At 36.6% G+C, this 13,200-nt stretch overlaps 1 protein-coding gene and 1 non-coding gene across 5 annotated transcripts in view; both read left to right on the top strand.

The window, feature by feature from the left end:
* The window catches only part of CERT1 (ceramide transporter 1), a 102,790-nt gene that overhangs the window by 25,710 nt on the left and 63,880 nt on the right, over nt 1-13,200 (top strand). For all 4 annotated transcript variants that reach the window (XM_060637785.2, XM_060637784.2, XM_060637783.2 and 1 more), the window contains one exon: nt 12,904-13,020. In XM_060637785.2, coding sequence (XP_060493768.1) covers nt 12,904-13,020 — 117 coding nt within the window. The remainder of the gene's footprint in view (nt 1-12,903; nt 13,021-13,200) is intronic.
* On the top strand, nt 5,494-5,684 carry LOC132682633 (U2 spliceosomal RNA). Its single transcript, XR_009611803.2, has one exon. It is a non-coding gene; the product is annotated as a U2 spliceosomal RNA (small nuclear RNA).

Consider the following 13,200-nt stretch of genomic DNA (forward strand, 5'->3'; position numbering starts at 1 on the left):
CAAAATCCAGTCTACAGCGTGTATTGCATTTAGTTGTCATGTTTCTTTTAGTTTCTTTTAATCTAGACCAATTAGCTCCTTAGCCTTTCTTTGTCTAGTGTAACATATTTTTGAAGACTCTGGGCAAGTTATTTTCTAGAATGTTTTTCATTTAGGACTTGATGTTTCTTTGTGATTTGATTCAGGTTATGCATCCTTGGCAAAATACACTAAAATGATGTGGTATCCTTCTCAGGGTATATCTCACTAGAGGCACAGATATCTGTCTGCTTTTTTTTATATGTAAATGTTATGGTTAAGATTTGAAGGGTGGGGAGGTGGACGAGGGTTCTATGACTTAAAAAGAAAGTTGGAAAAAACATTGAATTAAGCTTGGTTCATTATTCGCCACTAAAAATCTTCCAACTTGATTCTCCTCATTTTGATTCTCTGCTAAAACTTTCAGATTATCATGATTTTTCTGGGTGGAATTCTTACAAGGAATGCATTTACCAGAAAATGGAAATGTCTGCTTACCATAGCATTTATTCCTCCCTGTAAATCATATGATATTTTCCTTGATACCTATGTTCATTGATAGTTTCTACATTTACATAGCACTATTTTCATTCCTTACACTGGGGACTTTCCCAAGATCATACCATCTATGTTAGATTCTGAATATAGCCAGCTGGCCTGCTTTAATGCCTCTGTCATTGGCCTGTACAAGTGATGATAATCTTATGTGGTTCACTTTGAACATTTTGTTGAATATCTTTTTCTTTTCACTTTAAAAAAAACTTTAAATTTGAAATAATTGTACTTATACAGAAACTTGCAGAATGGAACCAGAGGTTTTATTTATCCTTCATCCAGTTTCCCTGCATCGTAAGATCTTACATAGCTGTAGTACAGTTCAAAACCCAGAAGTTGATATTGGTACAACCCACAGACCGTATTCACATTTTACCAGGTTTACGTGTACTCATTTGTGTGTATGTCTGTGTGCATGCATGCACATGTGTATGTAGTTGTATGCAGTTTTATCACTTGCAAAGATTCTTGTAACCACCATTACAGTAAAAATAGAGAACTGTTTCATCACCACAAAGATCCCTCATTCTACCCCTTTATAGGCTCTTCTGTCTCTCTCTTCTCTCCTTCCAGCCTTCTCTCTCATTCCTAACCCCTACAACCACTCATCTTTTCGTCAGTTCCGTACTTTTATCCTTTTGAAAATTTTATATAAATGGAATCACACAGTATATTACCTTGTGAGATTGGCTTTTTTCCTCAGTATGAGTAAGATGCACCAGGCTATTGAATATGTCAATAATATGTTCCTTTTATTGCTAAGTAGTATATGTACCATAGTTTGTGTAACATGAACTAATCAAAGGACATTTGGTTTGCTTGCAATTGAGGGGCTGTTACTAATAAAGGTCTCATGAACAATTATGTGCATGATTTTGTGTGGACCTTAGTTTTCTGAATTTTGGTCTCCGCGTTCAGTAAATAAATATTTGTTCAATGTCAGTCACTGTCCTAGGGCCTGAATTATACTGGTGTACCTATCAGGGACTCTTGTACACAGTCTCTAATCACATATGTTTAATCACATATGTATGTAATCACACATGCCTGAACAGTATGTTTGGGCTCACATTTTATGTGTGCTTTTGTAACCTCTTTGTATCTTCCCACATATTAAGTTGTTCACTTTCCAGACTTTGGAAATACTGTTTTTGAATGGATATCTTCTACTCCATTAGGAAATGAACATTTGCCATTTTTGGACTGCTATTGTATCATTCAGATGTCCACTCATGGAATCAGAAATCGCTGGAGATTTTTCAGCAGAAAGTGTTTAGAAGTAAACAAAAGAAACACTTTGTGGGTAGTGCATAGGTAGTAACTGCAGGAACCAGCTTTTATTCCTTGGGTCAGAGGAACGAAGGGACGAGGTTGGGGTTATCTGAACTTAGAAGTTGGAGGGAGAGCCCTGCCGAGTTGGGAGTTGGACTTATGAAGAGAAAGGTTTGCCCACTGGTGCTGGTACCAGTATCCCAGGAGCCTTTTGGGACTGAGGCTTAAACCTCTGAGCTGAAAGGACTGCCTGGTTAGTACTTTCAGAAGCTGAGACTCAGGCATCTGGAGATGGGAACACTGTTCATCTGCTATCTCAGAAGCTTAGAGGAAATGCACTGTGACATCTAGAAGAAGGATTATACCCAGTGTAGTTGGTATTAATATCTTCGTAGTTTGAAGGGGAATGCTGTAGAGCTCCACTTCACGTATCTAGTAAGTGGCCCTTGCACAGTTGATGCTGGTACATCTGAGGTGGCCAGCTAGTTCAGGGAGTTCTAAAAGAGGCTGGAGCCCGGAACTGATTACCATTTCCAGGACTAAGGACCTTTGCTAGACAAATGTTGATGGAAACGGTATGTAACAAAAAACACAGGCTTTTTCTGCCTTCCTCCTGGCTTCCAGTCTCTGGCTAGAATGGTGCCCATACTGAACCAACAAAGAAGACTAATAGAGGGGAAATGTATTTTGCCGTATCCCAGTCCCAGTAGCATAAAATAATATAGAAGGGTGGATTTAAGAGAGCCGATATGGTTAATAAGAAGTGGCAAGCTCATTATCAAATGAGCTTTTAAAGAATTCCCTGCTATGAGTCTGAATAGGTCTTCTCAATGAATCTGCAAAAGCCAGAGTCTCATTTTCCCCTCTCACCCTAGCATCCCTCCAGCCCATCAACTCCCCTTGTTACATGATTATACATATTGTTATATATTATTACATATAATATGTTATTGTTATATATATTATGCATTATACAATATTAATGAATTATTATATACATTATATGTTTTATATGTTATATATTATGTATATTATGTTATCACATATTATACATATTACATGTGAATTAGGCCTAGGTAATCAGGCTGCTGATACATACCCTCCCCCACCTCTACTGCCCCTTGTCTCCCCCAGCCCTACCTTGATTGTGAAGCAGGATCTTAAAGAGAAGCAATGACAGAAAGGTTTTCTTATGATAATATTGGCAACTGCAGCATCCAGTTTCTAGGAGCAGCAGTGCCACTAGTGGCTTCCAGGGTCCAGAAGAGGAAGCGGCCTGTCTGTACAGTTGACACCGTGGGGTGCAATCTCAGAGTTCTCTCTCTTACCTAGTCTCCCCTGGCTCCTTTCCATTTTCTGACCTCGTTTATTTATATTTCTTAGCAATATGAGCTGCCTGATACTTTCAAAAGAAACTTCTTCAGTGAGCAAGCATCAGTTTCTCTTACTTGTAATTTAGAGCAATGTTTGATGTATTTTATTTGAATCTGGTAGGCTTTATTTATTTTCTGGCTGAACAAAGATATTTTAATATTTTGCATTTGTTTGTAAAAAAAATTAGATGCTCAGCTTAGATAATTTTGTCTTTAACCTCAGTGAGCATTGGACAGGATATTTGGCAATGAGTAGAATAAGGGTGAAATCTCGATTGTGGTGGTACTAGGTGGCTAAAACTAAATAGAAAAACCAGCCAGGCACCTTCCTGACCAACAGAACCTGACAAAGGTTGTGGTACAACCAGGGCTGATGGAAAATGAGTAGGGAACCACAGAGGAGAAACCAGAGAAGGGCAACTCAAAGTTGTGTAAAAAGTCTACCCAAGTCTCTAGTTGACTCCTAAACAATGTATGTGGGAGACAGATAGAAAGTAGTCTTAAAATGTGATCTGAGTCACTGCCACCATGGGAGAGATGTGGGGGAGCTAAAGCTGCTTTCAAGAACATTTGCCATTTTTTTAACTGTAGGTACCAAGAGAAGGAATGTAGTTAGTGAGGAGATAATCCAGAAAAAAAGAGCCAGAGAAAGGGAACCCCAAATGTAAAACTCGGTCCAAATTTGTACCTGACCTTTCATTTGTGTGTGCACAGGCCAGACTGAAAGTACTCTAAACTGAGACCCTAGCTGCTGCCCATTGAACACATGACAGAATTAGCAATTTGGGTCTGAGCATGTTAATTGCCTGCTGAAACAAAAACAGAATTTTTCAGAGTAAAACAGAATCCAGAGTTCACAACCTAACATTCACAGTTTTCAGGGTCAACTCAAAATTACTCAAGATACAAAAAGCCAGGAAATTACAGCACATTCTCAAGGGAAAAGACATGAACCAAGGCCAAATTCAAGATGAGCAAGATGAATTATCTGATAGGGATTTTAAAGCAGGTTGTATGTTTGTGTGAGGTAAAAGAAAATAGGCTTGTAATGAATGAAAAGGTAGACCATTTCAGCAGAGAAAAAGAAAACATAGAACGGATGGGAATTTTAGAACCATGAAGAATGATATCTGAAATAAAAACCATTCACTGTCTGGAATTTATAGTAGAGATGACAGAAAATAATTAGGATTTTGAATATACATCAAAAGAAGTCATTTTTTTTAATGTTTATTCATTTTCGAGAGGCAGGGGAAGGACAAAGAGAGGGGAAGACACCGAGTCCAAAGCAGGCTCCAGGCTCCGAGCTATCAGTACAGAGCCTGATGTGGGGCTTAAATTCACAAGCCATGAGATCATGACCTGAGCCAAAGTCAAATGCTTAATTCACTGAGCCACTTAGGCACCCCCAAGTAGTCATTCTTAACCCAATTTTTATTTTGTTTTGTTTTGTTTTGTTTTATTTTAAATGAGCAGAATTAAATGGGTTTTAGGAGTCTTCAGAGAGAAAAGAAAGTGAAAAAATATTTGAAGAAATTATAGTAAAACTTTCCAAATTTGGTGAAGAATGTAAATTTATATATTTGAGAAGCTCAACCGACAATAGGACAAATTGAAACCGGATACATCATAGTCAAACTGTTGAAAACTAAAGATAAAAAATCCTGAACTTAGCTATAGAAAAATGACACATAAATGGGGACATTCAAACTACTGTATACTTCTCCTTAGAGATCATGGAGGCTAGAAGACATCTTATAATGGATTCAGTGAAGATACTCTTCAAAAAGGAAGTGAAATAAAGATATTTTTAGATAAAGGAAAACTAAGAGAACTTGTGGGCAGACGACCTTTGCTACAAGAGATGCTAAGGGAACTTTTTCAAGCTGGAGAGAAATACACCAGAGGTAAACAGGTCTTTAGGAACTAATGAAGAACATCAGAAAAAGTGAATATGTGTTGGTAATTATAGGATTATTTTTCCCTTTTAATGCTTTTAAGATACAGAAAATCTGAATAAGCCAGATCTAAAAACCTGAACTTATTATCTCCCTACCAAGAAAACCTGTCCACATGATTTCCCTGGTATGTTGTTTAATACATCCAAAGAAATAGTTCCAATCTTATACAAACTCTTTCCTACACTTTCCTACACAGCGTAGGTGTGAAACCTAAACCTGATGAAGACATCACAAGAATATTAGAGCTCTATGGTAGACATAGATACCATATTCTTTTATAAAATACTAGCAAATCAATAGTAGAAGAATTATGTATAACTTCTCAGCCTTTTGGCTAAGATTATGTGTAGTATCTATTCTTATCAGTTTAATATTTGATACATCCTCTATCCACGGACAATAAAGTAGATGGATTTTTGGAGCAGGGAGATGGAATAGGAGGTTCTTCCATCCACTCCACACATTGACCTTGTATTGCAGTTCCTCCAGGCATGTTGCACTGCCTGCACCCTCAGGACAAAAACAAAAAAGTGGATTATATATAATGAACAAACAAATGTACTTTATCTTAGGAATTAGAGGTTAATTTAATGTAGCAAATCAATCATTATAATTCACCAGTTTTTTAATTTTATTTAAAGCCAAGTTGGTTAACATATACTGTAATAATGGTTTCAGTAGAATCTAGTGATTCATCACTTACATATAACACCCACTGCTCATCCCAACAAGTGCCCTCCTTAATGCCCATCACCCATTTAGCCCACCCTCACCTAATACCCCTCCAGCAACCCTGTTTGTTCTCTGTATTTAAGAGTCTCTTGTGGTTTGCTTGCCTCTTTTTATATTACTTTTCCTTCCCTTCCCTGTGTTCATCTGTTTTGTTTCTTAAATTCTACATATGAGTGAAATCATACAATATTTATCTTTCACTGACTGTCTTGTTTTGCTTAGCATAATAAATTCTAGTTCCACCCATGTTGTTGCAAATGGCAAGATTTCATTTTTTTATTCCGTTGTATAGTAAAACCTTGGATTGTGAGTAACTTGTTCTGCAAGTGTTCCACAAGAGAGGCAAACATTTTTAATAAATTTTAACTTGATAAATGAACAATGTCTTGCAATACAAGTAGTACGTGACTGACATCACATGATCACAAATGAGCCAGTGGTTCTTCTTTCTCTCTCTCTCCCTCTCTCTCTCCCTCTCTCTCTCTCTGTCTCTGTCTCTCTCTCTCTCTCTCTCTCTCGCTGTTGAATTGTGGGTGATGGTCTCCCATGCTTGGATACTCCGTCTCAGGCCACGGTGTTTGACAGAAATCAGTGATTTTCCAGTACGTTGGAAGACGCCCACAAATGGCACTAGTGTAGTTTTTGTCACTTCAAAGCACCTGTGGACAGTCCTTTGCTTTTCTATACAAGACTAAGCTTAGAAATGCTTTACTTCATTTTAGTCAGGCTGCCTGCAGATATAGACCCTTTCCTCTGCTGCTTTATTGCCAGTTACTCTAAATACGGTATTTGACGAGAGTATATTAATACTGTAGTGTAGTCAACATCTGTGCAAGCATATACAATGGCCCCCAGGAAGAAAAAGATTCCATTGAGCCAACAAATAGCAGTGATTCTGTTAGCGATAGTGAAAGTTGTCCTCCTCTCTCTTGTCTCCCTCACACCAGCCATGAAGGTTTTCAAAGGTAAGTGCAGGTTAATTTGTCTATTTTTCTCTATATTTTGTATCATATTACAATATTGTCATCATTTTTTATGGGTATTTTGGGGTTGTAGAACGAATCATCTGAGTTTCCATTATTTCTTGTGGGGAAATTCACTTTGATATGCAAGTGCTTTGGATTACAAGCATGTTTCCTGAACAAATTATGCTCACAAACTAAGGTTTTATACCACATCTTTATCCATTCATCAGTCAATGGACATTTGGGCTCTTTCCATAATTTGGCTTTTGTTGATAGCACTGCTATAAACATTGGGGTGCATGTGCCCCTTCGGATAATACCTGATAGTGCAAATGCTGGGTCATAGGGTAGCTCTATTTAAACATTTTTTTTGTTTTGTTTTTTCAGAGAGAGAGAAAACATGAGCAGGAAAGGGATAGAGAGAGGGGAGAGAGAATCCCAAGCAGGCTCTATGCCATCATTGTGGAACCCAGTGCAGGGCTTGATCTCACAAACCATGAGAGCATGTCCTGAGCCCAAATCCAGTTGGACGCTTAACCAACTGAGCCTCCCAGGTGCTCCTATTTTTAATTATTTGAGGAACTTCCATACTTTTTTCCAGAGTAGCTGCATCAGTTTTCATTCCCACCAGCAGTGCAAAAGTGTTCTCCTTTCTCCCTATCCTCGCCAACATCTATTGTTTCTTGAGTTGTTAATTTTAGTCATTCTGACAGGTTTGAGATGGTATCTCATTGTTTCCTGATTTGTATTTCCCTGATGTAATTCACCATTTTAACAAACTAAAGACAAAAATTCGTAACAAATTTCAATAGATCAAAAAGGTTTTGACAAAATCCCAATATTCATTTAAATTGAAAAAAAAAATTCTTAGGGAACTAGAAGTAGAAAGGAATATCAGCCTAATGAAGCGCATCTACAAAAACACATAGTTTAACATCATGCTCAATGGTGAAATATTTTATGCTTTTCTCCTAAAGATTAGGGTCAGGGCAAGAATGTATGTGCCCTTATCACTTCAGTTTTAACATTGTATTTGGTCATCCTAGTCATTTCAGTATGTCAAGAAAAAAGATCTAAAAGGGCATAAAGATCAGAAAGCCAGAAGAAAAACTTTGCAGTAGCATCAAGGTTTTGTAGATATTTTTAGGTGTAAAATAGGTGTTATAGGTGTTGGAAGTACTAAGTGAATTTTGCAAAATCATAGAATATACAGTTAATATACAATTATGAGATCTATTATATACCATAAGCAGTGAAATTTTAAAAACAATTCCATGTACAGTAACATAACAAGACTTAGGAATCAGTCCTGCATTATGGATTGGACATGTATAATACAGGCTACGTGAGATTATTGAGAGAAATTAAAGAAGACATGAATAACTGGAGAAATGCCCATGGATTAGAAGGCTCAGTATTGTTAAGAGGTCACACCTTTCCATATTAATCTATAGAAAAATCTATGGAATTCCTGCAACCTGGTACTAAATGTTCTTGGAAATACAATGTGAAATGCAAACTACCTAGATTAGCCCAAATAGGTTTTAAAAGGGGAGTAGAGTTTGAAGACATACACTACATGATTTCAAGACTGATTATTGGGCAGCAATAATTTGGTGTTGGGAGTAAGAATAGACTTCTTTTTTTTTTTTTTTTAAGGATTTTATTTTTAAGTAATCTCTACACCCAGCGCGGGGCTCAAACTTACAACCCCCAGATCAAGAGTTGCATGCTGTACTGACTAAGCCAGCCAGGTGCCCCAAGAGTAGACATATAGGTCAATGGAACAGAACAGAGGCCAGAAGTAAACCCAAGCAAGGATGAGGAGTAACTGGACTTTGATAGGCTGCTGGTGAGAATGTAAAATGATACAACTAATTTTTGGCAGTTCCTTAAATATATAGTCACTTTATAAGCCAGGCATTCCACTCTAGGTCAGGAGAAGTGAAAATTTATGTCCCTACAAAGATATGAATTTTCACAACAAATTTATTCAAAATAACCAAGAAGTGAAAGCAATTGTCCATCAACAAGTAAATAAATAAGCAATATGAAGTTCACTAAAATTTTAGTTGACTTTGAGTTTGTTTCTATGTCTTCTCACACTCTGTCCACTGAGTTTAACCTTTCAGAGAGTCTTTCATTCTACTTGTGCCAGCACCAGAGAAATCTCTTCTAAAGTATCCTGTGGTACTGTTCTAGACTTTTGGGTCTTTTCTATAATGCTGCTTCTGGAATTTTCCTTATTGTCTTCTTGGGAAGTCCCTTTGCTTCTTCTTTTCATGGATCTCAAATACTTCTTGCTTCTCTTTGTTACTCCCTCATTTTACTGATGCATATCTCCCAGGTTTGAAAGATAAATTTTTATTTATCTTCATGGTTTAGAACTTTCATACCAATTAAGTGCCTGGGTGTGAAACCCTTAAATATCATTACTATATGCCTTTTTTCTTGGACTAAATTTTCTCATGGAAGAATCTTCCTATAGACAGAAGAGGATGGAAGGAGAGAGTGTGAGTGCTAGGTTTCTGGGAGTCAAGTAGAGGAAAGATCTTTAGTATAAATACTTTCTGATTTGCTTTTTTTTTCCCTTTCCCTACACCCCACACCCACTGCTGTGTAAGACTGTCCCTACTTCTTACACCTGTCTGATACCATCTCTCTGAGGGCTAAGGGTGGGGCTTCTAACACTGTACAGTGGTAGGTGAGTAGTCACCAATGCTTGGGATTCCAGGAATCTAGTTGTACCTTTTAATGACTCTTGGTCAGTTTTGTTTTCAGCTCCACCCTTGCCTTTACCTTTATGGCTACCTGATGCTTCCAGTTCCCTTGCTTTTCCATAATTGCATACAAACTGGCTTGATTCTTTTGCCTTCTTTTTTCTTGTAGATGTTTACTTTTCAGTTTTTTTCAAGCCTGCTGTCAGTTACCACATTCTACTTTTAAATTTTGTTGAAAACTTTTCTTTTTTTTTTTTTCTTTGTGGATTTATGCCTCTTGTTCCTATAAGGTTATTTTGGCAGATAATGGATGCTTTGGGCTGAATGTTTGTGTCCTCCCCAACCTCATGTGTTGAAGCCTTAATTCTCATTGTGATAGTAATCAGAGGTGGGGCAGGGCCTTTGGGAGATAATTGGGTTTAGATGAGGTCGTGACACCGAAGTCTACATGATGACATTGGTATCCTTATGAGGAGATGAAGAGACCAGAGAGCTCTCCTTCTCCACATGAGGACACAGCTGGAAGGCAACCATCTGCAAACCAGAAAGAGGGCCCTGACAAACACCCCACCATGCTGGCACTGATCTGGACTTGTAGCCTCCAGAACTGTGAGAAATTTCTATTTAAGCTACCCACTTTATGGTTTTTGTGTTATAGAATCCCAAAGAACTAAGACAAACCAAGACAGGTATAAGTGCCATTTTACTTTTTGGTATATTTTCTGTCCTTAACAATGAATGTTGACATGGTAAAGTATGAGGTCCACCTACATTTTCCTTGATGTTTTCCTTTCTGATGTTGGCTTTCTTCTATTGCGTGCATTCTCAGTGGGGGCACAGCTTGGTTTTGGGGAGAGTGAGATAAACTCACTTGTGTTAATTGCAATTGTGTTTGAATGAAACAATTATTGATTATATGTTGGGAGGGTTGTATGTGTGTTGACACAATATATAAGCTCGATTGCTTAGACTTCAATTTATTCTCTTTTGGGGGGGTATTGCCACATTTAAAAAAAATTTTTTTTAATGTTTATTTATTTTTGAGAGAGAGAGAGAGAGAGAGAGAGTGTGTCTGCGGGGGAAGAGCAGAGAAGGAGACACAGAATCTGAAACAGGCTCCAGGCTCTGCGCTGTCAGTACAGAGCCTGATACAGGGCTCGAACTTGCAAACCACGAGATCATGACCTGAGCTGAAAATTTGATGGAGCCCCCAGGCACCTCTAGACTTCAATTTATTCTCTTAAACACATTCTCTTAAGAAGTTCGTAATTTTCTTTACCCTATAGATCTAGCTTCCCTCACTTTTTCGCATTTTGGGAATTCTGTGTTCACAGACTATATATTATCTGACAATTGGTGCGTCCCTCTTTTCTGCCACCTGCCTGTCAGATTGCTGATGGTAGAACTGGCTAACTGTACATTTTCTGTCAACTACCACCTCTGTGTATAGGTATCAAGATACTGCATCTCATAGTAAGTTTTCAAATTCTTTAATTCCACCTTCTAGATTATCATTTTATTCCATTTCTCTGTAACTCTATTAAAAGCTTGACATTTTTCTGCATTTCTAAACTTTGAAAGAGGGAGACGAGATCATAATTGGTATACTTTGGCAGATTTAGGAATTTGGCAAATCTTAAACACTGACTTCAGATTTTACTAAGTCACTCATATCCAAAGGAAGGCTAGCAGTGAGTTTCTCTTTTCAGGAATATTTTAATTGTGGCATTGTACTCATTGGAAGATTGTAAGGAAGTTTTGAAGATGTCAAAGAGGGAGGAAAAGCATTTGATGGAGAAACTAGTGAATTTTGAGCTAATAGGATCTTATTTTCTAAAGCTTTAAGGATGTTAAGCCCAATACAAACTGTAAAACATTTTGAGGAATGGTAGCTGGAAATAGAATGATTGTGAAGTGAAAGTTTAAAAACTTCTGGCCTATTTAGAACAGTAGACCTAATCAGTTAAATTATTTACTTGGTTCTTCAGATAGTGTGTATTCTTCCCTTCCTCCAAGAAACTTTTTTTAGGAACTGAATTCCATTCTTAAGACTTGAATGTTTGGCATTTCATTAAATTTCTAGTAATCATTGTATTTATGATTGTTAAGTATTGGTTTGTTTTTTTTTTTTTTATGTGTTTCTGTATTCTTAATTACTGAAGCAGGGTATGCATTGTCTTGTTTTTTCTTTTTCTTCTTTCTAGTATATTCTACCTCCCACCACAGTCTGAACTATGATGTCTAGCATACAGTGATTCAGAAAATACTTAATTTATATCCTTTAGCTAGTCAGAACCATGATTTGTTGTATTAATCTTAAAAGAGAAACTGTTTCATAATCTAAAAGACATTGTAGAGTCCAAATGTTTTTCCTAAACAAACACATAAGGTGATAAAAGATTGATACTGTTAAAGGGAGGAAAGAATAAACAAACCTTAGAAATATAATATGTAGATTCTGTTTATCAAATAAGTTAATTATTACATTAGGCAGGGAGAACTTTTTCCCCTCTATAGATAAAATTGTTCACAGGAGAAGAAATTGATTCACTCTCAATACTCTGGTAAAAGAAGAGGTGGTATATGTGATAGGGTCCTGTCATATTTGAATTCATTTACTGGACAAAAGTCAAGGATATAAAATATTCATTTTAAAGAATGTGAAAGACTGAACCAAATAATTGATATTTTTATGAGATGTTTACATTTTGATATAGACAATCTCCTCTATCTAATAGAGGTCTGATGTAATATTTATTTTATTTTTCTTTTCATTCAAAACTCTCCTGGCTGTTACTATCAAAGATATTTAAAAAGCTAGAAGTTAATTTGAAATACTTGAGGGCAAATGTTAACATTATTTTGTCACAGAATGTGAAAATATTTTATCACATTGAATGAAATACAACTATTCATGATGAGCATTTACTTTTGAATGATAGAGGCAGGGGAAAAAGTAGTAAATATCATCCCTAAAACTTGGCCTATTTTGTGTGTGTGCTTTTGGTGGCATTCCCACTAGTTAAGCTAATTGAAAGCAGTTGATGAAAATATTAGCTCCGTTCTTTTTTTAAATATATTTACGTATCAACTCATTTATAAGAATAATGAATGAAACTTAGTTTTTGGTAACTATGCTCTTGTTGTGCTCTTTATGTGAGACGTCTTCAAAAAAAGTTATTTGAGTAGAAACAAAAGAATAACAGGCATCTTGCAACAGCCAGAATGTATATGTTCGTTTTTGCTATAGGGTGTAACACTTCTAAGAATATAATTAGCTTTTCATTTTCTACTGTTTTCTCCACAGCCTCATGATTTTGATGAATGTCGATTTGATATTAGTGTAAATGATAGCGTTTGGTATCTTCGTGCTCAGGATCCAGATCACAGACAACAATGGATAGATGCCATCGAACAGCACAAGGTAGGGTCTCCAATGTTTATCCATCCATGAAGGATTAAGCAAGAGACTGGTAGTAACTCTTTTAAAAAGTTTTTAAATGTAACGTGTTATTGAAAAGTTGAACAATATTTGAGTGGTAAAGATTAAAGCAGTACAGGTGTAAATTTTTTTTAATTTTTTAATGTTTATTTTTGAGAGAGA

This window comes from Panthera onca, chromosome A1 (genome assembly GCF_046562875.1).
Source record: "Panthera onca isolate mPanOnc1 chromosome A1, mPanOnc1 haplotype 2, whole genome shotgun sequence".
In the NCBI taxonomy this organism is placed as follows: domain Eukaryota; kingdom Metazoa; phylum Chordata; class Mammalia; order Carnivora; family Felidae; genus Panthera; species Panthera onca.